Genomic DNA, 25,202 nt, shown 5'->3' on the forward strand with positions numbered 1-25,202 from the left:
AGGCACCCTCATGGGCAGCACTGTGCACTCCAGAATCAAATTCCATTTAGTAATCTTTACTGTATGTAGCCTATACTGTATATTGTATGTGAGTCTATGGTGTGCATGGATTTTATGCCATACCCATATAATTTTAAACAGAATGAGTAGAGTAGGCAGATCATATCTTTGTTTCAGACCCAGAGTGCTAATATCACCAGCATAAACTACTCTGTTGCAACCAGACCTGGATAAATAGTATTTGTATAATTATTATTATACTGTATATTAGTACAGTAGTGTATTTGTTTTAACCTCCTGGGAGTACAATATGGGCGGGATTTGCCACATATGACACATATTACTCCACCCATCTGCTAGACCAAAAAGGTTAAAAAACAGTAAGAAATATTTCGACCCAAAACAGCATGGCAGCACGCTGCTAAAGTGAATCATTCCTTGCTATTTGTTAATCACCGACTGCATCAAAGACCTTAAATGATAAAACACAACAACATAGCTGAAGACGGCTGTAGCTGACTCTCATGTAACCCTGAGCTAACCCTGCTGTGACGCTCTGTGGTCTTCTGGTGCTGGATGGTCATCGTCTGTGCCCAGAGCAGGGAAGGCAGCGGAGCGTAGCAACTATCTGCCCCAGGAACAGCAGGCATGACTCTCAGCTTTCCCTTGCAAATCAGGCACGACGTTGCATGCATTTGTGTCTATGTGTGTGTGTATGTGTGTGTGTCTGTGGGCATGCAAGTGAGTGAGTGAGTGTATGTCTGCGTGTGTGTGTGGTGCTACTGCTGCAGCCTCCCCTCAGTAAAAAACACAGGAGAGAGCGTGACCAAAGGCCTGTAATGGCAACTCACTGCTGCATATAGGCCAGCTACCGCTCTCTCTCCCTCTATCTTTGCCCATGTCCTCTGTCTGTCTCTCTCTCTCTTTCTCGTTGGCACTGTTACAGACAAATACACAATCTGTCCGTCTCCCCTATGCTTACATTTTTCTGTCTATCCCCACTGTCCTTGCCCTTGGCCTACCTCTCTCTCTCGTCATTTTCCATCCCGCTATCCTTCCATCAGTCCAGTGTTTGAAGAATGCAGTTTGATTTGTTCAGCTAGTTCATTCCTCTCAGTCTGTCAGTGTTTGTAGAAGTTGTCACTCGTACATGTCAGCATTTGTTCCATACCATTGTATTCACAAATGACAGGCAAAACAAAGTTATAGCTCCAGTGGCCAGTGAGTTTCACCTGATAAAACATTCATGATGCTGAAACAAGCAAGGTTTAATTCTTTATCTGACTCCCATATCAATATTTTACCCATCCATTGTATTGCAAGTCACTCCGCATCAACTGAAAAGAGATGCAGATGTGGTCTAGTCTGCACAGTCAACACATGTAGGACACACCTGCTGGTACAAAGGCAGTCAGGTTGTGGCTGTGGGCAGCTATGGCACGGATGTGGTGTGAAATTTATGGCTTGACTTGATCATATGTCTGTCTGTCTTCACCTGATTTCTCACGGTCTGCATTTCTGTCTGCATTTCTCTCTCACTCTCTCTCTCTCTCACACCCACACACACACGCACGCACGCACACATTGTTGCTGTCTCCTCTGTCTGACTGCTGCGTCCAGGCCTAGTACTGGAGTGACATGGAGGTGCACAGTAACATGCTAATGACAGAACCGACACGACCAATGAGACATCCAGGGGTGCTTATCACATGCAACAGTGCACACAAAACCACTATTTTATCTTACAGAAATACATTACATAAAAACAACACAATCACGACAACTAGAATCTAACCTTGTGCGTCCATTTACACAAAATTTCAGCCTAGAGACTCGCGATGCTGCTGGCTGCAAGCCTCGGAATTCTGCAGTAAAGCAGGAGGGGCAGAATTGGCCTTCTATTGGCCCGCTGGAGGAATTAGCTGAAGCGGATTGGTCAGCGAGCCCATCACCGATGAGACGCTCCGAACAGTTATTGGCCAGCTGTGTGATCGGTGGGCGGGTGTTACGGGCCGCTCGGTTTATCTGCTTGCTTCAATGAGGCGGCGCTGTCCCGAGCACCCACCGGCGCTTCTTTCATTGGCGGAGTGGTGTGACCAGAGGAGGGGAGTACTGCGGCAGCCGGCAAAGCCGCGGAGGGAGATCAAGTTCCAAAAAGGTAGCAGTGCGGCTCGTCAGTTTCGCCGGTCTTTCACCGCAAGTATCAGAGAGCAGAAGAAGGACCCGCATCCTCGCGTGATGCTCCGCTTGAGACCGCAACATTTCATTTGAAAGACGTCTCACCGGGGGAAAAAAGATTGTAGCCTAAGCCTTTTCAAGGTTTGAGAGACAGTCCGTTTATTTTCACCCCAAACCCCTTTGTCAATCCTAGCTAACTTCCCTGACGTCTTTTAGCAGCTAATTTTTCATTTTAGGCAACCCTGAAAAACTGAGCATAACGTTAACCTCTTTTATCGCGTTTTCTTTAAAAAGGCAAGCCATTTTGATATAATTCAACCTGAGGGGCTGACACCTCTCAAGCTTTGCATCACCTGAGAGGAGAAGAGTGACTGCGCCAACATGGGGGTAAGACTGGCGATTCCAACTTTTTAACTGCGTTGTATCCCACCTGAAGTGGCCTGTGAAGTGAGAGATAGCCTGATATCACACTCTGTCTGCTCCTGGCGAGGAAGGGCGTGAAACTGTGCTGTCATGTCTTTTTTTTCCGATGGAGATCCTGTATGTCGGAGTGACATTGACTCTAATGCGGAATTTTGTTATAGCCTACCCTGGTCTCATAGACTGCGACAAATTGATAATAGCTCAGGTCACAGTGCAGCTAGGCTATAGGAAGACATTTAAATGCTGCACCTTGATAAAGCTCACTTAGGTAGCCTATACCTCAGGACTTTTGTCTTGAATGGAATATTATAGGCCCATGTCCTCTGCTCTTCTGGAGTCAGTCAACTAAACTGAAATCTTGAATAAAACTGATGCTAAAGTCTTAAAAGTAGCTAGAATTTATGCTTTAGGTGTTGTCAGGCGCATATAGGCTATATTTTGGGGCTAATTTTGGTATTCCCTTGGCACAATCTGATAGGCCTTACTTTGACTATAACCTTGCCAGCCACGGTAGGCCTAATCGGTTTATTCTTACAGAAGGAGAGAGAGAGAGAGAGAGAGAGAGAGAGAGAGAGAGAGAGAGAGAGAGATGCACATGTTAGAAATCTTTCATTCCAATCATCATCATCATCATCATCATAGTTGGTGTTAAAACTCACGTTATCGCATTTGTAAGCTTCACAATACATGGTTATAACATTTTCTCAGTGATCAAATGTGCACTGCAGAGCAGTGACCTCCCTCATGCCCCCTCTGTCCACCGTCCCTGTCTCCTTTCCTTTCCTTTCCTTTCCTTTCCTTTCCACTCCCGCTGTAAAACCGCTGGCATTGCCCTCTCACGGATGCAGCTCTATAGTGCCATAGGGAAAAGTGCCGGGCGGTGAACCGAGGAGATGCTGAGCCCACAGCCGGCGGAGGAGTCTCAGCCTCGGCAGCCTCGGTGACCCATGCGTCATAATGCGGTTACCGGGAATAAGCGCCTCACCAGCTTATTTCCCCTTTAATTTGTGACATAACAGGGACTCGGTAATCGCCGACAGTGAACACACACACGACAGATTAAAGAAAAAAGATGCGTCCAGTTCACTATAGGCAGAGGCTGATGAGGAATTCGTAAGACTGAATTTGTCAAAATGATTTTAAAGACTTACTGTCAGAGTGCGCGGCTGACAAAGCATCTAATCATTTTCTTACTTAGGCTAAGTGTCATGCAAATGAACGTCAGTAGAGGCCAATGAAAAAGTTCAGCGCTATTGGGAAATGCCGAGGTGCAGATGCTGCGATTGTCAGTGCGGGCTATTGCGCAATGTCTGCTCCATCATCAAATGCAGAGGGAGTTGTGCTTTTTAATCTTCGACCGTGGTCTGCGGGGTGAATTAATGTGATGGCATGACGCTGCAGATACCCGTGCGGGGCTGATAGATATCCACCGCTGGAGAGGCAGTCCGAGCAGGTGACACCGCAGTGACACTCGTCGACAGGGCCCCTGCGTTTGAGATTTCTCTCCCCGGCGAGGCGTTTAAGGGATAATTCGGGGAGAGAAGAGAGCCTTTAGGTCGGTAGGCTATTCATTTAGATGTGAAAGCCAACTCGGCAGCATCACTAGGCACTGCGTCAAAAGGGATGGGAGCGCAAAAAGTGCTTACGCATGTACTGCTGCTGTGTTGAAGTTGGGTTAGGCAGAGTGTGAGCGAGAGAGAGAGAGATGCTGAGTGGGAGCAGCGTGGCATTTCAAAAGATACCGGAGCTCTCAAGAGAATTGCATCAGAAGAGAATATGAGTGTCCCGGGTTCCTTGTTATCACATGTCCCTGGTGTCACCTACACTCCTTCCCTCTCTTTGTCTCTTTCTCCCGCGACTTTCGCACTGGCGCACTGACGCTTGACGCGCTGTGCTGTGGCACTGCCAGCTGTCCTTCCCCAAGGCCGCAGGGGGCATCGCTTGCGACGCGCCTTCTGCGTCAAAACGGGGGCGGGGCCTCCGGTGTGGAAATTCCCTGTAAAGAGCTGTGATAGGCTGGTTCAAGGAGCCACGCAGAAAAGACCGGGGCAAGAAGCAGCGGTGATGCTAGAGCAAGACTTGGGCATGTGTCAGGGATACTAGAGAGACAACTAGCACATTGTGTCTGTCTGAGGCATAGAGAGAGGCTCTAAATTTGGCACATCATCTCCAAGGAAATATCTGTGTGGTGTCCATTTCCTTCCCCCCACCCTTGCTCACTCCTTTCTTCTCTGCACTGGTACAACTAGTGATGTTGCGGTGGGGGATGCTGAGAGTACAGGAGGAAGGTATAGTGAGGCATTGATGGAGGGCCGCACACATGGGATGACCGCTGTGTTTCACCTTCAGACACGTGACACGGAAGGGGGGAGGGTGCCACTGCTGAGAGAGAGAGAGAGAGTCAGAGGAAGGGCAGGATAAGTAGTGACTGGTCTGCAGGTGTAGAGCGAAAGAGAGAGGGATTGAACGCGAGGGAGGAGGAGCATGGCGGGGGAGGGCTGCCTGGCTGTATATCCTGTTACAGGATAATGACCTGAGGCTCACATTACCATGGCTCCTGTTTCCCCTTGCTGCGCTTTGTGGGATTGGTTACCACGGAGACAGGAGCCAGATGGGATGGGGAAGGGGAGGAGGAGGAGGGGGAGGGGGAGGGGGGTCATCTCCATAGGATACTGACTTAGGGGGTATGGGGGTCATTGCTAGTGGAGAGGTAGGGTGTAGGTGGGCAGATGCCACAGGAGAGATGGGGGATTAGAGAGAGAGAGAGAGAGATGAAGGCAGTAGCACTGAGGCTTTATCAGAAGGTCATACTGACTAGTGACTAGTGGTGTGGTTGAGCTACTTTCAATGCAGTATGGCAGAGGGGAAGCCGGCTCCTACTAGTTCAGAATCCACTATATGACTTTTATCAGATTTACTATTGTATCGCATCATGTCATGAGATAAAGGAAGAACAGCGTGTTCTTTCATTCTTGCAGCAGTAAGGTGAGTAGAGTGCTAGTGAAGAAGGTAAGGACCCAGGTGTTAGTGGGAGGTAGTTCAGGAGATGGTGTCTGGCCTCTGCAGCGGCCCAGCCCTCAGTTTGGTGCAGAGTGCTGCACATCCCTCCCCACTGCACCTGCTGCCTGATGCTGATAGGCTGCACCGTACCATGACTGATCTGTCCCGCACATTGCAAGGACCAATAGGAAAGCACGTTCACATGGGATCTGATCAGCTGCATGGTCAGATGCTGTTTGATTGACTGCATGGCCAGCTGGGATTTTTAGGCCTTAGGACCTAGGGGTCAAATAAGGTCATCCTGCTGACCCTTGGAAATTCTGCTCCATTGTCCACTTAAAGCCTATTGAGGGTCTCTGATCAATAGATTTCCGCTGTAATGAGGACATCGTCCTTAGTGAGACTGCTGCTGAAGGACAGAGTCCAGATTTCTGTAGTGCCTCAGCAGAAATACTGCAGTTACACTGCATGCTAGTGTAAGGCAAACAGGGCAAAGCTTTACTCTGAGCTCAGTAGCAGCTTGTGCAAGACTAATAAAATGTAAAGGTCATTGCTGTCTCCTTCATACATTACTAGAAAACAAGATTACTGTAGGCACAGTGATTAATATGGCTAACCGTTTTTTCAGCTTTGTGAGAGTGTTGATGGTCTCCCATGTTGAGAGACACTCAGAAGGGTTAGGTTGCCTGACTACAAAGACATGACTAATTCAGGGAGTCGTCCTGGAGATCTGTGTGTGTGTGTGTGTGTGTGTGTGTGTGTGTCTGCGTTTGTGTCTGTCTGTGTCAGTGTCTGTCACTTATACACCAAAGCACACAGAGTAACACAAGGGGAAGTCACAATAGACAAAGGCTTCTTGTTAAAATCAAAACCGGCTCATTTGGCAAGACCTTGGTGTATTGATTTGTATTTTGTTAGCATGCTATGTTGCCACTCAGTGAGACAGTTACATCTTTCTTCAAATAAATTTAGTGGATATATGATGTAATTACATTCCTGTCTCCTCTAGCTTCAGAGAGAAAACTATCCCATTCAGTGGGATGATGAATGATGTCACACATTTAGTTTAATACAAATGGTGATATCATGCAGATGGCTGTTTGCCTCATGAAGCAAATACAGTTTGTTGTACAGTCAGCAGCTGTGTGTGTGTGTGTGTGTGTGTGTGTGTGTGTGTGTGTGACCAGCAGAGGAGTCCTAAGGCAACCCCTCTCACACCAATGGCGAAATGCCATGCTCGCTACAAGCGCCAGCAAACCAAGATTTACAATGCCAATCTAGTCTAGGCTACAATCTCTCTCTCTTTCTCTCTCTCTCTCTCTCACACACACACACACACACACACACAACACACACTCACACACACGCAAACTGTAGTCCTTCACAGCTCACAGGATGGACAGTGGATTGTGTGTTGCATGCCTAGACCTATAGCTATGCGTCAGTTCTCTCACTTCATTTTAGCTCCGTGAGATGAACAGATCAGGACGATGAAGGGATGGACAGATGGGCAGGAGGGAACAGAGTAGGGAGGGAGGGAGGAAGGAGGGCAGGAGGGGTAATACCCTAAATTGGGATTTTCAATTTGGGTTTTGTTTGGTTGTTTGGTTTCTTTCTTTTATTTAGTTTTAATTTTTGGAGGGAGCACAACACAGATGAGTTGAGAGCTAAAGAGAGTTAATCTCTCTTTGTCTCTTTGTGTGTGTGGTTGAGAGATTGAGATTTTCTGTTAGTCCTCTTAAGCGGCCGCAATCTTTTTTTTTCTACATTTATCTATTTATACTATTCCATTAGTCCAGTCCATTAGATATACTGTGTTTACTTGTAACTGGATCCACTGTGCAGCAGTAGCAAGAGCATGACCTCAGGGTCAATTCTGGTTACTGTCTGCTTTCTTTCAGGAGAATTGCATGCATGCTATTCCCTTTCTCCTTCATCTCTGAGATTTGGAAACAACTCCTTTCATGTGTGCTGTGTCTGTTGAAAAGTAAGATGAGGAATTTTCTCATCATTACCAAGGCTGATATGAACAGATAAGCGAAACAAATGCCTTGATAGTCTTCTGTTACAAGGCATTCAAGTCCTAATCAGTTGATAACAATATGACCATACAGTCATCCAATCCATTCACTAGTCCAGTATTGTTACACACCATTCATCAACTTAATTGACCATTGGGACCTCATGATAAGTGTGTGCATAGTGCATTTACGCATTTGACTGAGAGAGAGAGTGAGGCAGAGAAAGAGAGAAAGAGAGAGAGAGAGGGAGAGAGACAAGTATAGTGGGCTAATCCAGTCTAGTAATCAGACTAGCTAATCCCAGCAGCCATGTCGCCTAGTCCCCAGCCTGAGCCCCCCTACTGTGCCCTAGAGCCCTGCCATCCTGCTGCAGGAAACAGCAGATGGCCCAAGGCCCTTCCAAGGTCACACACAGGCACATACACACACACACACACACACACACACACACTCACAGGCACATGTCTACAGATGTAAAAATTCAGACACAGATGAGCCCACATTTTAACCTGCAGTGCTCGGCACGTGTGCTCAGAATTCAAAAGATTTTTTTGGGCTTTTTTGCCTTTATTGGGTAGTTCAGAGGGGGATAAAATGCAACATAGTTCCTGGGCCAGATTCAAACACAGGATATCACAGTTACATGCTAGCCTATGTGTTTTAACAAACTGAGCCATGAGGATGTCCCAATAAATTCAAAAATTAACCAAAAAAAGTGACACACAGCCAATTACAGTCAATCTCTCCCTCCCACAGACAGACAGTCACAAAGAAGTCAAATCTTCATACCTATTCTCTCACAGAGAGAGAGAGATGCACAAGTGGCCAGATCCAGCCAGCCAGCCAGCCCAGTGGGAGGGACGTGACCTATCACGATCAGTCTGTCATTAGGCCCGTCCATTGAGATTGACAGTGGGCCAGACTGGAGATGGAGGCCTTTGCTCTGCAGCCCAGACATTCTCACTGAACCACAAGAGAGGGCAACAAGGATTAGCACCAATATCAGCCTAATGTTACCCATTTAAAAGTTTTATAAAAAATACAGTACGATACTTAAATTATCCACACTTTCTAAGTTAAGCATCACTAGCTTGGCTTTAAATTTAGAATTTTTTAAAAGTATTGTAAAGTAGTTCCCATCTGCCTGGAGCACAAATTTGTGTAAAATCATCTGCAAGAAAGTTACCACATTTATCTAAATTATCGGTTGGAAATTTGCCACATTCCAGTAGTTATTTTTCAAAACCTTTTACTTGGAGCCCCACCTTAAAAGTGGTCTCTAGTTACAAGTATGTGCAGCAACTGTATACTGTCTCAATTGTACAGTCTAGGAAAAACACAAAATATGTCCATGACGTAGGCTTCTACGATCAGTGCATAGATAGGAGCTAAAGTGATCAGTGTACTTGGCTGCTAGGAGGAAGTGTAGAGTCATATGCAGATGTGACGAAGTGACATTTTGGTCTACAGTGGTTGCATGAGACTATTATGGAGGCTGGTGGTATTTCCACCTCCCCCAAACCACTTCCTTGTAGCAGTTAAGAGACTGAACGGCCCAACCGCAGCATTCTTACTTCTCCCTCTCTGCGTTTGTTGCATGTATCAGTTCTTCCTCTATGCGTGCGATGGGAAGGGATGGTACGGTGCCACAGCTCAGTCCCTGGCAGACCCACCGTCACTGGGCATGCCCCGACCTGCTGTCCTTGACATACCTGACATGACAGCTCTCCTCTCCAGTGCCACTCCTAAACCAAACATGCCACTTAAAATAGTGGGTGCAGGATGGGCTCAATATTACAGAACAATATCACTTGATTTCACTCACAGATGTCTGTGAAAGAGAAATTATAAACATGGGGTGGGTAAAAGGTCCCAGTGTCTCTTCAACATGCCCGATGCTCATTCGTGTTAGAAAATGCACTGTTACCTGCCAGTCCACATTTCGGGAGGATTTTGACAAGCCCTTTTCCACTCAAGACTCGAGGTTTTAAGCTGTTTCATATCTCTATCTATCCGTCTTACTGTATTATTTCACACTGACTAGGTCTCTCTCTCTCATTCACTCCAAATCTCTCTGTCTCTCTCTCTGCCGCAGTGCGTGTCGACTCTGCACATACGGACTGTAGCCAACACAATGACTCACCTCTGCTCACACATAGGCACATACACATACACAAACGCACACACACTAATTCGTTGAATCAATGGCATTCAATGTCCTGTCTGTATTTTACAGCCGTGAATACAGTGTCCAATTACAGATACATCAATTATTACTCGTTCTGGCTCACATCAGGGGATCCTAGAGTACTAGGCCACTGCTGAGTTTCGTCACCATGCCAATGGCCGTGTCAGTCGCCATGGTTACCTGCCCTCTAAACACACTCATCAGAGTTGTTCACATGGGGACAAACTGCAAGGTTTAGTGGGCTAGTCAGAGCCGACCGGCAGAATAGCTTATGATCAAGTCAAAGGATGTGATGCATCAACAATATAGACACGACCAGAGAGTTGAGATGATGATATGATTTAGATGATATGAATCTTCATAGTATACGTTATAGTTTACTAACCCTATCAGACTGATGGATGGTACATGGTACATGGATGACAATGTGTTTTCAATAAAATTAAACATAAGTCAATAATAAACTTTAAATCTAAGTATTTTTTGTTGTTTATATTCATGGTTGTTTGTCTTATGGTTTTACTGAATAATTTATCCACGATTTAATAAACCATTACATCACTGGATATAAGTGATTACACTATGTAATCCGTAGCGAAGAATCCATTGTTTCCAGTTCCCGGTCATGTCTGTCAGCAAGAGGAAGGGCGCGCATACGTCTGTCTGTTCATCAGTCTGTCCATCATTCTGTCTGTGTGTCTATGGGAGAGCCAGCGTCTGTAATTCCAACCACGGGTCTCCGTTTCCTTCCTCAGAACTGAGGAACATTACCCAACACTTCATGAGGCAGGCCTAGCACGAGCTAGACACATACACATATACACACATGTGCACATACAAACACACACACACACACACACATACACATATATACACACACACAGACACAGGCAGACATACTTTGACGGTTTTTGCATACAAATGATACTTAGATTGTAGATGCACACTATAATCTCTCTATTGTCTGATTAACAATAGAGATGGAGACATTAGAGACTTATAGAGACTTACAGACAGATAGGGTTAGTTTTGCCTGGTAACCGAGATAAAATGTTAACAACATAAGTGCAATGAAGACACATCTTGTCAGGTAGCCAGCGGGTGGGGGTGAGAGGGGTGGGAGGGAAAGGAGAGGCTTGGTAGGCTGTCCCGTCTGTCATTAATGATTGAGTACCTGGCGCACACACACACACACACACACACACACACACACACATGTGCACAGGCAAAGCAGGAATGCACTCAACATACTATAGGGACAAACAAAGAAGAAAGCAATAACTCATTTCTCTGTGAGGGAGGTGGCATGCTGATATATGAACATTCACACACACACACACACACACACACACACACACACACACACACACACACACATACGTACACTTTGGCAAACACACACACTTAAGAGTGAGAAAATAATCCATTAGAGTATGAGAAGACACCCGCAGTGACACACACACACCATAAGTGAGGTTGTGCAATCTATTAGAGTGGGGTCACTGAGGGTCAAACACTGACATGCAGCCAGCAGACAAAGACTGCTGGTCAGTATCTAATTAGAAGCATGAGAGAAGGGTGACAACAGCTCCTCTCTCTCTCTTTCTCTCTTCCTTTCTCCATCTGCCTCCCTCGCTGTCCATCTCTCCCTCTCACCTCCCACTGCTGTCTCTCTTTCCATGTGCCCCATTCTCTGTCTGTCTTCCGCCCCCTCCATCCATCTCTCTCTGTGTCTACCTTTCACCACTATATCGCACTCGTCACCTCCCCTACCTACCACTTCTTTGTCTGTGCGTGTGTGACAGAGAGAGAGAGTACAGCTTGTGTACACATTTATATTCCCGATTTAGGTGTGCATATGTTCAGAGGAGCAGGTGTGCCGTCGAGCTAACAATGCTCTCTAAATGTGTATCTGCACCGCTCATTCATTCTCCATGGAAAAACTAGCCCAGGTGGCAACTTTATACCTGCGTATGGACACTCTTCTCTCTTCTTTCATATTATGACGCTTGATTGATGCCTGATTAGAAATGAAACTTTCCGTGTTTCCAATGCCCTTACGCCCTGGCCCTTTTTAGATAGAGATATGGAGTCATCATTCATTCACTTAATCACACATGAATAATATGTGTGGATATTATACAAATGTGAGCGCCCACACACCCACACACACACTCTCTGTCACACACACACACACACACAGCCAGGGTCTGTCTCGTAGGGGATGAGCAGCAGTACTTTTCCACTGCATCAGTCCCTGCTCTGTGCAGCCATTGGCTCGTCAGGCCTGCCTGGTCTTGCTGCAGCGAGAGCTTGCTCACCTGCTCTTTTGATGCTCAACTATTGAGTGTGTGTGTGTGTGTGTGTGTGTGTGTGTGTGTGTGTGTGTGTGTGTGTGTGTGTTTTTGCAGTCAAATCAAACAGTTCCCTCCCGGTGACATTTGACTCTCTACCTGACAAATGACTGAATGGTTTCATTGTTTGCTTTGAATTCAGAAGTGGTCATTGTACAATCCACCCTCCACAATTAAATCAGCGAGAGTTGTTATCAACATGTTCATTTATGAAGCCCCTTTCTATAACGATGAACCAGAAAGACTGGTCTTTTTAACCGCAGACAAATTCCAGACATAGAGCCATGATTTCACAAGAGTTGTAAAGAACAGCACTACAATAACGCCTCAAGTGGGAAATGCAGGGGCAAGTTTATCTTTGTCAGTTACATTTTTGTCCCACAGTGAGCATGTATGTTCTGGTGTGTTAGGGTGTGTGGGAGTTTGTCAATCAAGGTGTGTGGAGGACTTGGGAGCTTAATTCATACCTCCTCCCTGCACCTTTGTAAATAGACTACTTTGGTTAATGCATATGAATCACTCAGGACCTACCTTTTGTACTTTATCACCGTTCTCATTTATTGAGAGTAAACATACTTTTTTTTATCATTATGTGAAAGGTCAGACCTCAATTCGCAAGGCGAGGTTGGTTAGTTCAGTATCTGAATTATGAGTCAAATGCAAACAAAATTCCAGATCTATGGCAGAACTTAAAATGTTATCAACTGGTTTTACCACTAGAGGGTGTCTGTTCAATTTCAGTGATCTGCTCACAGATGGTTTTTGCTCTACTAGAGAGGAACACACAGCCAATACCACCGAGTCATCAATGAAGTCTTAACCTCTGGCCTCATTTTTTGACCTTTTGACACAACTTATACCTTAATCCTAAATTAAGAACAGTGGTGTCATTGATAATCACTTGTATAGGTATTGACATTTCTGTCTGATCCAGGGAAAAATATATGGCTTACTTTATGTCATTTGGACTCTGCTCTTCAATCCTGCCTTAATTTATCATACCTCCAACCCTTGCTCTGAGCCATCATTATATCTGACCACATTGATCTGCCACCAAGGGCATTTTCCTTGATGGCTAGGTTGTGTCAGTGGGGGGGCCTGTCCACTGGGACCCACGCAGGCCTCCTGGGAGTCATTTTTGGCTCTCCATGTCACCTCTGACCTCTGATCAGGGACGTTTGTATTGATCTGGCCCAGCGGTCAGGCTCCTCTCCTTCCTGACAATACGCTAGAGTTACAGTCATAGACCTAGAAGGCCTAGAATGTGCAGTGCATGGAGAATCTCAGGGTTATTAATAGGCCACTCACGGCTAGTTTGACAACACAAGCCAATTTCTGAGGAGACAATTATAGTAAGGAGAGGGTAGCTGGGACAGTTAACAGTACAGTAAACAAAGCATAAGAGACATTTGGTGTGTGTGTTTGTGTTTGTGTTTGTGTGTGTGTGCATTTGCATTTGCATTTGCGTGTATTTGTGTATGAGCCAACTTAATTGTTTCATCTTCCTCACATCAAAGTCTCACTGATGTGTCCGGTCTAATAGAGTAGAACATACTAGAATCTAATCTGAAAGTCTTTGATGACTCACTAAACTCAGTTTGTCTGCTCTCTCTCTCTCTTAGGTCCTTTATTCTGGCAGCAAGATAGATGAACAAGAGCAGGAAATTATTAGTTAAACAGGTTAAACCATTTGCACTTGATTATGTTTTGATGTGTCCATCAGTCTGTTTGTTGTGGACATCAGAGCGAGAACCATTTGATCGTTGGAGATCAAATGGATATGGCAGAGCAGACCACAGGCTTTAATGTTAAGTGTGTGGCGATAGTGGATTCTTAATGTAGACACTTACTGTTCAGCAAAAAAGAGGGACCAGGGTAATACATTTTCCTTTGACTTTTTCCATGATTCTTTTGGTGTATTTTTTGGATTTATGCTTTTAATCTTTGACATTATTATTACTTTTTGAGAAATACAGGTTACACAAGGCCACTTCAAAGGGAGACAACATTATTTACTGTACAATGAAATAGAAAACTCTCAAGGGCAATTCAATAAAGCCCCATGGCTTTTTTCTGTTGTAGTCAGTGATTAGTAAGGGTTATTAAAATACCAGGCAAGACAGCATTCAGGACAGTTAGGGCATGTGATACATTTTCTGAAACAAAGTACAGTTTGGAGTTAGTGTCATACAAACCCACTGAGTAGTTAAGATAATTCACAAAGCAATACTCGCAGACAGAGTACTATCTCCCCAATCTAGTCCCAAGGCATGTATAAAACATGTGTGTGTGTCTGTAGTATGGGCGGTCAGACAGTTACCGCGTTGCCACCACACAGGACAAAGATGACCGCTCCCCCAAGAAGAAGAAGGGGGCCAAGGATATGGATGACCTGAAGAAGGAAGTGCCCATTGTAAGTAAAAGCTACACTTACCTTTTACGTCTTGTGGAATTGAATGTTGGCAACAAGCAAGGTTGAGGCCAATTCACTTTTGATCCAATCAGTTGAAAACTGATTAAATTCACAGTTCACTCAATAATGATACAACATTCGTTGACCATCATTTCTTTACACTTTGGATGTGAGAATGTTTTCAGAGCAAACGATTTTCAACTTTTGAAGAACATCGTCTTGCAGGATATAGTAATTGAAAGTGAGTTGACCCCAACTGTAGGAGAGAGGGAAATCTTCCCCATACAGGCCAAAAGAATGTTGTTTTTGGTGGTAAGAGGGGAGACTTGTAATCGGGAGGTCGTCAGTTCGATCCCACATCCCTACGCAGGACACAGAACACCAGGGACGCCATACCTGGCTGTCCTGATACTCTTATCTCTCAGGTGAAATGCATGCATGTAGTAAATTTTTAATTAACATAGTTACATCATTTAGTTATTGAATGTTCTAATTAAAAAAGTATTACATTCTTGTTCAATACATATTAGCATGTTATTTTAATCTGGACTACTTTTTCCACATCATAGTATTTCCTGCATGCAAACAGTAACGGCAAGTACTGAACTACACAGAATACTGACTATCTCTCTCTCTCTCTTTTTCAGACGGAACACAAGATGTCTGTAGAGGAGGTATGCAGGAAATTCCAGACCGACATTGTCCAGGTACGTTTTTATTACCTTATTACATTTCTCTCATCATGTCCTTCTATAACTTGAGAAGGCTGTTTTTCCAGTAAGAGGCCACTAGGTGGTATTAGGGTACTTCTGTTGCAGTGCCCCATCACAGGCTGCATATGGGGAGCAGTGAACCCAAACAATTATTTTCCCTTTTCTGGTTGTTTTATTTGATTGTCAGAGGAGGCCCAGAGACTGAAAATGTTTCAGTATTTCATAAGAAAAAGTACAAATTATAGAAAAATCTGAAAATTACACATGATAATATATATATATATATATATATATATATATATATATATAGTAGAAATATGTTTTTTTCCTATCCTATAAATCATCTTGTGACCCCACAAAATTATTGGGACCCCCAGTTTGAGAACCACTGTCCTATTGGATGGTACTATTGGCCCATCCAGCCCAACACTGCTCTGGACTTCAAAGTCATACAAGAGAATGTGTTGAGACTGTTTATGGTTTGCTGCAAACTTGTAAACAAACTTTTATGACCATTGTCTGTGTTAATGACTCAACACCCAATCGCCTCTCTGCTCCCTCCAGGGACTGACCAATGCCAAGGCAGCAGAGTATCTGATCCGAGACGGTCCCAACGCTCTCACCCCTCCTCCCACCACCCCGGAGTGGGTCAAGTTCTGTCGCCAGCTGTTTGGTGGATTCTCCATCCTGCTGTGGACCGGCGCCATCCTCTGCTTCCTGGCCTACGCCATCCAGGCAGCCACCGAGGACGACCCTGCAGGAGACAATGTGAGTGGCACACACACACACACACACACACACACACACACACACACACACACACACAGATCCACATATGCACAGCTGGCCCATCTACACCTCATTAACACATCAGTCACACTTCTGACTGTGAAGTACAAGCCTTAATAACACCTCGGCAAGGCAGTTTTATCACACACCCACTGCCACATCACATCCCACCCTTTCACGTGTTTCACTACTCTTTTTCACTCCCCCACTCTCTCTCTCTCTCTCTCTCTCTCTCTCTCTCTCTTTCTCTCCCTCTCCCTTTCCAGTTGTACCTAGGTATCGTGCTCACAGCTGTCGTCATCATCACCGGTTGCTTCTCATACTTCCAGGAGGCTAAGAGCTCCAAAATCATGGAGTCTTTCAAGAACATGGTGCCCCAGGTAAACATGTGTGTTCACCCAAGAAACAGAAGAAACAATCAATCATCCCTATTTCCCTGTATCTGTAGAGCTTATTTTATTCCCCTCAATAACCAGTCACGGGTGTAAAAGGAAACCCACTGTCCTATAGCATTGAAAGTGAATATTTTTGAAAAGTTAGTGTACCTCTGTCTGGTTTGTGCAGTAACCAGCAATTATATCCTGTAAATACGTAGTCAATATTACCTAATACTATATTTTTTAATGTCCAATGCATTCAGATTTGATGTATTCCTTTCTTCGCCCAATTTGTGTGTGTGTGGGTGTATTTTCTAACCATCCCTACTATGTCCCTGCAGCAAGCATTGGTGATCCGCGAGGGTGAGAAGGTCCAGATCAATGCTGAGGAGGTGGTGGCTGGAGATCTGATTGAGGTGAAGGGAGGAGACAGGATCCCTGCCGACATCAGGGTGGTGTCTGCTCATGGCTGCAAGGTACACACACACACACACACACACACACACACATTAATTCTTACTTACACCTTGACTCTCATACATAACTACGTGTTTTATTTTTTCCTTTTCCTCAATAGGTGGATAACTCCTCCCTAACAGGCGAATCAGAACCTCAGAGCAGGTCACCTGACTGTACCCATGACAACCCCTTGGAGACCCGTAACATTGCTTTCTTCTCCACCAACTGTGTGGAAGGTATAGTAACCATGGCAATAGTATTAAATGCTATTATTAACCAATGTGCCTGCGTATAGAAGACCTGTGGTTGGATTTAAAGCCACCAATATGAGGCAATTCATAAATTACACACTCAAATACTGTGCCCCTAGACTAAAAATAAATCTTCAAATAGTGGTTTTAACTCAGGAAATGCCATCATAGATTCTATCATAAAAATGCAGGAGAGATATTGATGATCAGTGCTATGCAGTATAAGTGTAAAAAACTGACACATTGGTAGTGGCACCGTAAATGCTGTTTGTTAACATTATACTCTCCCTAACTCTCCCAACCCAGGCACAGCGCGTGGCCTGGTGATCTGCACCGGAGACCGCACCGTCATGGGCCGCATCGCCACTCTGACCTCTGGCCTGGAGACTGGCAAGACCCCCATCGCCAAGGAGATCGAGCACTTCATCCACATCATCACAGGTGTGGCTGTCTTCCTGGGCGTGACCTTTTTCATCCTGGCCATCATCCTGGGCTACAGCTGGCTGGAGGCTGTCATCTTCCTCATCGGCATCATTGTGGCTAACGTGCCTGAGGGGCTGCTGGCTACAGTCACTGTAAGTGGACCAATAAATAGGCACTTCTGTGGCCCTTTCCACTTATGGCATAGCAGTTAGCCGCCAGTTTCTTGATGCAGCAGTTTCTTTTTTACAATCTGTCTTTGCCGTTGATCAATTTCTTTCTCACAAAATAACCTTTTATCTCTTATACTTCTTATTTAACCATACCACAAGACTCTGTGCCTGTTTCATTCAGCATCAAGAAACAGAGAATCAACACTTTATCCCTGCTTCCCCTCTAGCCATAGTGGACAAATAAAGTAAAACAGGCACAAGGATGGCAACATGGTTTAACATGTTGAATGTATTTGCCTCCAGGTGTGTCTGACCCTGACTGCCAAGCGTATGGCCAAGAAGAACTGCCTGGTGAAGAACCTGGAAGCTGTAGAAACCCTGGGCTCCACCTCCACCATCTGCTCCGACAAGACGGGCACCCTGACCCAGAACAGGATGACCGTGGCCCACATGTGGTTCGACAACCAGATCCACGAGGCCGACACCACCGAGGACCAGTCTGGTTAGTGGAGAGAGGGTCACAGGGGTCTGGGGGTGCCGACACCACTGCTGTTCAAAATATGCACATGCTGTAAAAGCTATAACCAATTCAAATAGTTATGCCTCATGTTCTCCACTTCTCTGTTCCTTGTCCAGGTGCCTCCTTTGACAAGAGCTCAGTGACATGGGTGGCTCTGGCACGTGTTGCTGCTCTGTGTAACCGTGCCCAATTCAAGGCAGGCCAAGACGCTCTGCCCATCCTGAAGCGTGACGTGGCTGGTGATGCCTCTGAGTCGGCCCTGCTGAAGTGTATCGAGCTGTCCTGCGGCTCTGTCAGGACGATGAGAGACAAGAACAAGAAGGTGGCCGAGATCCCCTTCAACTCCACCAACAAGTATCAGGTACGCGACACGCAGTCTAGGATGGATTGTGACCGTGCACACAAGTTGCACTCCCAAATATGATTTAAACCCACCGCTACACGGGACACTGACCAACATATGCTCAAACTCTCACTTTGTTCACAAAACTATTCACAGCCCATACAGCATATACAAAGCTTTTCCAGAACAATCCCAACAATACTAACAATACCAACAACACCGATACACATTATACAAATCTATTACAGGGTATCACTCTAACTCACTTTCTTTCCCCTTCTCCACCCCTAGCTCTCAGTGCATGAGACAGAAGACCCCAATGACAACCGTTACCTGCTGGTGATGAAGGGAGCCCCCGAGAGGATCCTGGACCGTTGCTCCACCATCATGCTGCAGGGCAAGGAGCAGCCTATGGATGAGGAGATGAAGGAAGCCTTCCAGAACGCCTACATGGAGCTGGGAGGACTGGGAGAGAGAGTACTGGGTGAGGATAAATGGATGGGTGAATGGAGGGATTGACAGGACTAGGAGAGATGGAAGGAAGGATGGTCGGGGAAATAGAGGGAGAGAGGACGCCGGGGTTAGAACCCATGACAAAATAGGGATTTTAGTTAGTTTAGTGAAATGTTAGCTAATTGACCATTTCATAACATAAATGCCCCCAAATTTAAAAACAATATATTTTCCTTTTTTTATATGAAAATTAGAATACCCCCCTCCGGCTCTGCTATCATCTAAAACCTGCAATTTCACAGCTTTCAAAATGACACCAGTGGCAACAGAGTATGGTGGTGCATATTTGGGTGTTCACCCCCGAAAACCCATGGTTACAGTCGAGGTGGCTGGAATTTCTTCATTTTGAAGAATCCAAAATTTGACAGCTCAAGATTATGGGCAAAGCATTTCTGAACTTTTTGAACACTTTTCATTTAGTCCCTCCCTGTGTTAAGTCTCGCAACAACAAGTCCCAGGTGAAGTAGAGATAGGGAGAGACGATGGGGGTTGATTCTTAGACATGCACCAAATACTGATATCCACCTCATACACTTACAAAACAACCAAGGCTGCTTTTGGGTGTTGAATGAACACAGAAAGTCATAGCTCTCCTCTCCCTCCAGGTTTCTGCCACCTGCTGATGCCAGAGGACCAATACCCCAAGGGCTTTGCCTTCGACACTGATGATGTCAACTTCCAGACAGACAACCTTTGCTTCGTAGGCCTCATGTCCATGATCGACCCTCCCCGTGCTGCTGTGCCTGACGCTGTTGGCAAATGCCGATCTGCTGGTATCAAGGTGAGCTGTTTCAATCAGTATATTCATTCAAGTGATCATAAAGGTTCAATTCCAAAAACAAAATTGATCATGTTAATCCATTACATTTTAGGATAAGGAAGTGCCCAAAAAGTCATCTTTGTTGCTCTTGTTGTTATAGGTCATTATGGTTACTGGAGATCACCCAATCACAGCCAAGGCCATCGCCAAGGGAGTGGGCATCATCTCCGAGGGCAACGAGACAGTGGAGGACATTGCTGCCCGTCTCAACATCCCAGTCAGCCAGGTCAACCCCAGGTAAGGGACACACGCACACACAAGTATACAAAAGACAGTGATTTGTGAGAACCCCCTCGTCATAGAATATATTTCATTATGTCTGTACTTATACTCAATACGTCTGTCCAGGGATGCCAAGGCCTGTGTGATCCATGGTACAGACCTGAAGGATCTGTCTCAGGACCAGATGGACGACATCCTGAGGAACCACACAGAGATTGTCTTCGCCAGGACTTCCCCACAACAGAAGCTCATCATTGTAGAGGGTTGCCAGAGACAGGTGGGGACATTTTGTGAATGCTTTTATATAAAATGTCTTATGGATACATGCATTTTTGCCATAAATAGGAATTAGATCTCTAATCTGGGCAGTGTTGGCACAATGCTCTACTCACTGAGTTATACAACATCTATGCACAAAATTCACATTTATATGCACTATATGAGGATCTGTTTTCTACCACCTACCACCACTCTCATGAGATTTCTATCAAGAATTGACTTCTCACTGAACTATTGTGTGGTGTAATGAATAGTAATTGTATTAATCTCTGGTTTGGGCATTGACTGTTACAATAAGCAAGTCTCTCTTGAAAGCAAGATTACCTGGGTAAATGAGGGATAAATTAAATGAATAACTGTGACTGTCACTTGCCTCACCGCTGATATGAGCCTCTCCTCACCCTTCTTCCCTCTGTCCCAGGGTGCCATCGTGGCTGTGACAGGTGACGGTGTGAACGACTCTCCTGCCCTGAAAAAGGCTGACATCGGTGTTGCCATGGGAATCTCCGGCTCCGATGTGTCCAAACAGGCTGCTGACATGATCTTGCTGGATGACAACTTTGCCTCTATCGTCACTGGAGTGGAAGAGGGTGAGCAGAGGCAAAGAACAGAACAGGGAGACAGAAATCAATTAAAGCAATGAAGAGATTACGATGGGAGAATAGGGAACAATAAATAAAGGCGGAAAGAGGTGGATGGGAAATGAGAAATCAAATAAAACTGAGAGATGTTAGTGGTAATGCCTTATGGTGTGGAAAGTAATGGAAGCTAAGCTGAAGATCATCTTTTTCTGCAGATAAGCTAAAAGTAATCTTTTGAGACAGTAGCAAAGCTTAGAGGGTCAACAAAGTACAGGTTCTAGTGGATTTGATCAGCAGAGGTACATGTAGATCCAGAGGAGATAGTCCAAACCACATCACCATTTCTGGCCACTGGGGGTACCCATTTATACCTAATTGGACAGTAAAGGAAAGATGAGTGAGAATGGCCTGCAACATATAACGTGAGACAGACTCAAACTCATTGCAAATTCATGGCATGTGCCTTCGTCCACCAAGGCATGGAGTAAAGGGATCTTAATGCAGAAAATGTGATCTGAGAATTCACATGGAACTGCTCCCAGCATGTGGAGTTAGGACTTAGCGTGTGACGTAACCTATCTTCTTGTCTCCCTGCAGGCCGTCTGATCTTTGACAACCTGAAGAAGTCTATCGCCTACACCCTGACCAGCAACATCCCAGAGATCACCCCCTTCCTGCTCTTCATCATCGTCAACATCCCCCTGCCCCTAGGAACCATCACCATCCTCTGTATTGACCTGGGAACTGACATGGTGAGACTTGATCAAACACTCACGGTCTGATATGATGTGCACACACCAGACAGACATCACTGAATTCAGCTCATGTTGATATGGCACATCATACAATACTGATATAATATTTAAAGTTCATATTTCTCCCTCTTCCCTTAGGTGCCTGCCATCTCCCTGGCCTATGAAGCAGCTGAAAGCGACATTATGAAGCGTCAGCCCAGGAACCCAGCTAGGGACAAGCTGGTGAATGAGAGGCTTATCAGTATTGCCTACGGACAAATCGGTAGGTGGACTAAAGACAGGGACCACTGAAACAGACTGTGAATGGTCTTCTCTCTGAATCAAAGTTACATCTGGGTTGCATGAAAGCAATTTTGTGCTAAAATCTACTTTATCCCACATTATTGCTTAGAAATTAAACAACAAACCAACATTATGTTTGGAACTAGGTGCAATGTTTTGTGGAAACCAGGATTAGGCAGTTAGGAAACTTCAGAATGTGTATCTTCATCTCTGTCTGTGTGCTTGTCCGTAGGTATGATCCAGGCTCTGGGAGGCTTCTTCGCCTACTTTGTGATCCTGGCTGAAAACGGTTTCCTGCCCTCTATACTAGTAGGCATCAGGCTCAATTGGGATGACCGCTCTGTCAACGACCTGGAAGACAGCTATGGGCAGCAATGGGTATGTGTGTATTGTGCGTAATGTGTGTGTGTGTGTGTGTGTGTGTGTGTGTGTGGGGGTGGGTGGGTGGGTGGAGGGGTACAGGTGTGCAGGTGTGTTCCCAGGTTTTTCCACTGTGTCTCCTTCTCTCACTCCCACCTCTCCTCTCCTGCCCTCAGACATACGAGCAGAGGAAGATTGTGGAGTTCACATGCCACACAGCCTTCTTCGTCAGTATTGTGGTTGTGCAGTGGGCTGATGTCATCATCTGCAAGACCAGGCGTAACTCTGTCTTCCAGCAGGGCATGAAGTGAGTCAAACAACTGTAGTGTATACTAGTGTATCTGTATATTTGTATAAAATGTCCTCTTGATTGCTGTGTTTCCATAACCTATCTTAACACTAAGATTATCTTTGTGCCAATAATTGTCAGTTTCTCATTTCTTGTTTCAGACTATAAAGAAATATAATATGATCTAAACCAGGCCTAGAACATAGTGTATCTCTATTTCTGTGTCTACATCCCCCCTGTTTAATGTTTGCTGTGTGTTTCCCAACTCAGGAACAAGATTTTGATCTTTGGCCTGTTTGAAGAGACAGCTCTGGCTGCCTTCCTGTCCTACTGCCCAGGCATGGATGTGGCACTCAGGATGTACCCCCTAAAGTGAGTGCCATTACCACACCACGCTTCCTTTCACATGGATACATATGCAGTCACTCCCATATAAAAACATGTCATGGTTATCTGTTCACATGTTTAATCTTGGACTCTCCTCTCACTCCTAGGCCTACCTGGTGGTTTTGTGCATTCCCCTATAGTTTTCTCATCTTTGTTTATGATGAAGTTCGAAAACTTCTCATCCGCCGGAACCCTGGAGGTGTGTATCTTTTTCTCTCAGTCATGCAGCAAAACTGTCTTTAACTAGTTTAAACTAAATGGAAATTATTTGAAAAGTGTGACTTGAAAACATCATTGAATTAATACCGAACTTTTTTTTCTCTATTTCTTTCTTTCTCTCACCTCCCCCGCAGGTTGGGTGGAGAAGGAGACATACTATTGATCGATGGAGAGCATCTTTACTCAAACCCCCTACATCTTCCACTTATTTCTCCCCCCGTCACTCCATCCCTGCAAAGACGCACCCCCAGATGCCCCGCCCCCTTAAAGACAACAACCGCTTTGAAGCAATTTTCATCACAACTGCCCCAAAGATTAAAAACAGCAAAAGCACCTTTACAACTTTCTACATTGACCCCCTGTCCTCCCCATCTCCTATGATACTCTTTGCATGTGTTCTCTCACTGCTGTGTACATAAACCAATATATCTACCAAACGGCAGCTGCATATTGTGTATGTAGATTTGAATGAGCTAAGATGCAAAGGGAGTGTCTACGCTCTGCAAAAAAGGGCCATCCAGCTCCTTTCCCTTCCTGCCCCTCGCCCTGCTCCCCCTCTTTCTCTATACCTCCGTTCCTCCCTCTTTTCCCCCTGCGGCAACCCTTTGCTTGTCCTCCAATCACACACAGATATACAGATCACAAAGTGAGATCCCACCGCTGACACACCACTCCGACCACCACCTCTCGCCTCCGTCTCCTGTCTCTGGGGGACCAGAGGAGTGGTCATCTCTCCGTCGTTCTCACTGCGTCCATTCTCCTTCTCTTCCGTTTTCAGCGGCCACAGTGTTGTTGTTTTTTAATATATGGGGTAGGGGGGGTTTCAATGATTTTACTTGTCTTTTTTTATTTCTCTGATGGGAGGGGGGTATGTGAGAGCTGCTTTTCCTCATTTAGGCATAACAAAGCACACCCCATGGCGTCCCGTCCCCCCCTCCCTCCCCCTTCGTCTCTCACACCCCTCCCCTCCCCTCCCTCCTGCCCCGTTTGTCTCTGTTTGTGTGCACTGTGTGAACCATTGTCCTTGTTAATAACTATGGTACACCCCCCCCAGTTGGAAAATACAACTCAATCTTTCTGTGTGTTCTAGGAAAACTATATAATTCTATACTGAATTTAAATTTAAACAATAAAAAAAACACACGTTGAAAAATAAACTGCTCAAGAGAGGCATTCATGAAAAAGAACATCAACAATATTGGTGAGATAGAAAAAAGAGTGAGAGGTATCTCTCTCTCTTTGTGTTTTTTTGTTTGGTTTCAATTTTTGCTGGTTTTTCAGAAGGCCATTATAAAAATATAAAAGCAAAGCAGGGTTTTAGGTTGTGTTTTTACCAAGAGACGTGAGACAGCAACCGAGGCTTTCAGGTTCCTATCACTGCAGGTGTGCTGGTATGATGTGGTGCAGTGTGCTGTGATGTGGTGAGTGGTGAAGATGAGTCCATGTTCCTGGGGTCTAGAGCTGGATCTGGTCCAGGTCTGGTTCAGTCCAGGCCCTGGTCTAAGGCCCAGTCCGGCCCAGGTCTTGCGTTCTGTGTGAATGTATGTGTTGGAGACCAGTGAAGGGCCAGCGGTCTCAGGCTGGGTCTAACTCAGATGGCTGTAGGGGTTGAGATTGAAGAAAAAATTACACAACTAGTAGAACATGTGTGTGAAATAAATGAAACCAACACCAATAAAACATCTAGAACATTTAATACAACCTAGCTCTGTCTGTGTGTCTTTGTCTCTGTCCTTGACTCAAAAAGTGGAACTACACTCTCATTTTACAGTTCCCTTCCTCATAATTTATATCACATTCTTTTCTCCTTTCTCTCTCTCTCTCTCTCTCTCTCTTGAAAATGGGTTCAGAATAAACCACATTTATATCAAGG

The 25,202-nt window shown here is 45.2% G+C and overlaps 1 protein-coding gene across 3 annotated transcripts; it reads left to right on the forward strand.

Annotated features, from left to right (window-relative positions):
* The first annotated feature begins 2,117 nt into the window (after positions 1-2,117).
* On the forward strand, positions 2,118-25,030 carry atp1a3b (ATPase Na+/K+ transporting subunit alpha 3b). 3 transcript variants are annotated; one of them, XM_071535977.1, is made up of 22 exons: positions 2,118-2,565; positions 14,464-14,577; positions 15,225-15,284; positions 15,855-16,058; positions 16,346-16,459; positions 16,798-16,932; positions 17,034-17,151; positions 17,473-17,741; positions 18,063-18,264; positions 18,396-18,640; positions 18,914-19,106; positions 19,741-19,916; positions 20,056-20,192; positions 20,304-20,454; positions 20,878-21,046; positions 21,635-21,789; positions 21,931-22,054; positions 22,307-22,452; positions 22,611-22,741; positions 22,994-23,095; positions 23,218-23,309; positions 23,464-25,030. In XM_071535977.1, exons 1-22 carry the CDS (start codon positions 2,560-2,562, stop codon positions 23,490-23,492), a joined length of 3,072 nt encoding a protein of 1,023 aa, XP_071392078.1. In that variant the 5' UTR covers positions 2,118-2,559; the 3' UTR covers positions 23,493-25,030. The 3 variants fall into 3 exon arrangements, with proteins under 3 accessions (XP_071392078.1, XP_071392076.1, XP_071392077.1); XM_071535975.1 differs by having other exon boundaries at positions 2,119-2,565; positions 18,063-18,261; XM_071535976.1 differs by lacking the exon at positions 2,118-2,565 and adding an exon at positions 10,436-10,457 and having other exon boundaries at positions 14,477-14,577; positions 18,063-18,261.
* Positions 25,031-25,202: the final 172 nt, after the last annotated feature.

Source organism: Centroberyx affinis, unplaced genomic scaffold, assembly GCF_046629955.1.
Source record: "Centroberyx affinis isolate AG114_WGS23_722 - 3 ecotype Tasmania unplaced genomic scaffold, CSIRO-AGI_Caff_v1 ptg002803l_1, whole genome shotgun sequence".
Taxonomy (NCBI): Eukaryota; Metazoa; Chordata; class Actinopteri; order Beryciformes; family Berycidae; genus Centroberyx; species Centroberyx affinis.

Bases quoted from the DNA above. Each gene is read 5' to 3' on its own strand.
- atp1a3b (XM_071535977.1), top strand. The intron at 15,285-15,854 runs GTACGTTTTTAT...TGCTCCCTCCAG, and splicing joins TCCAGACCGACATTGTCCAG to GGACTGACCAATGCCAAGGC. The intron at 23,096-23,217 runs GTGAGTGCCATT...TCTCACTCCTAG, and splicing joins CTCAGGATGTACCCCCTAAA to GCCTACCTGGTGGTTTTGTG.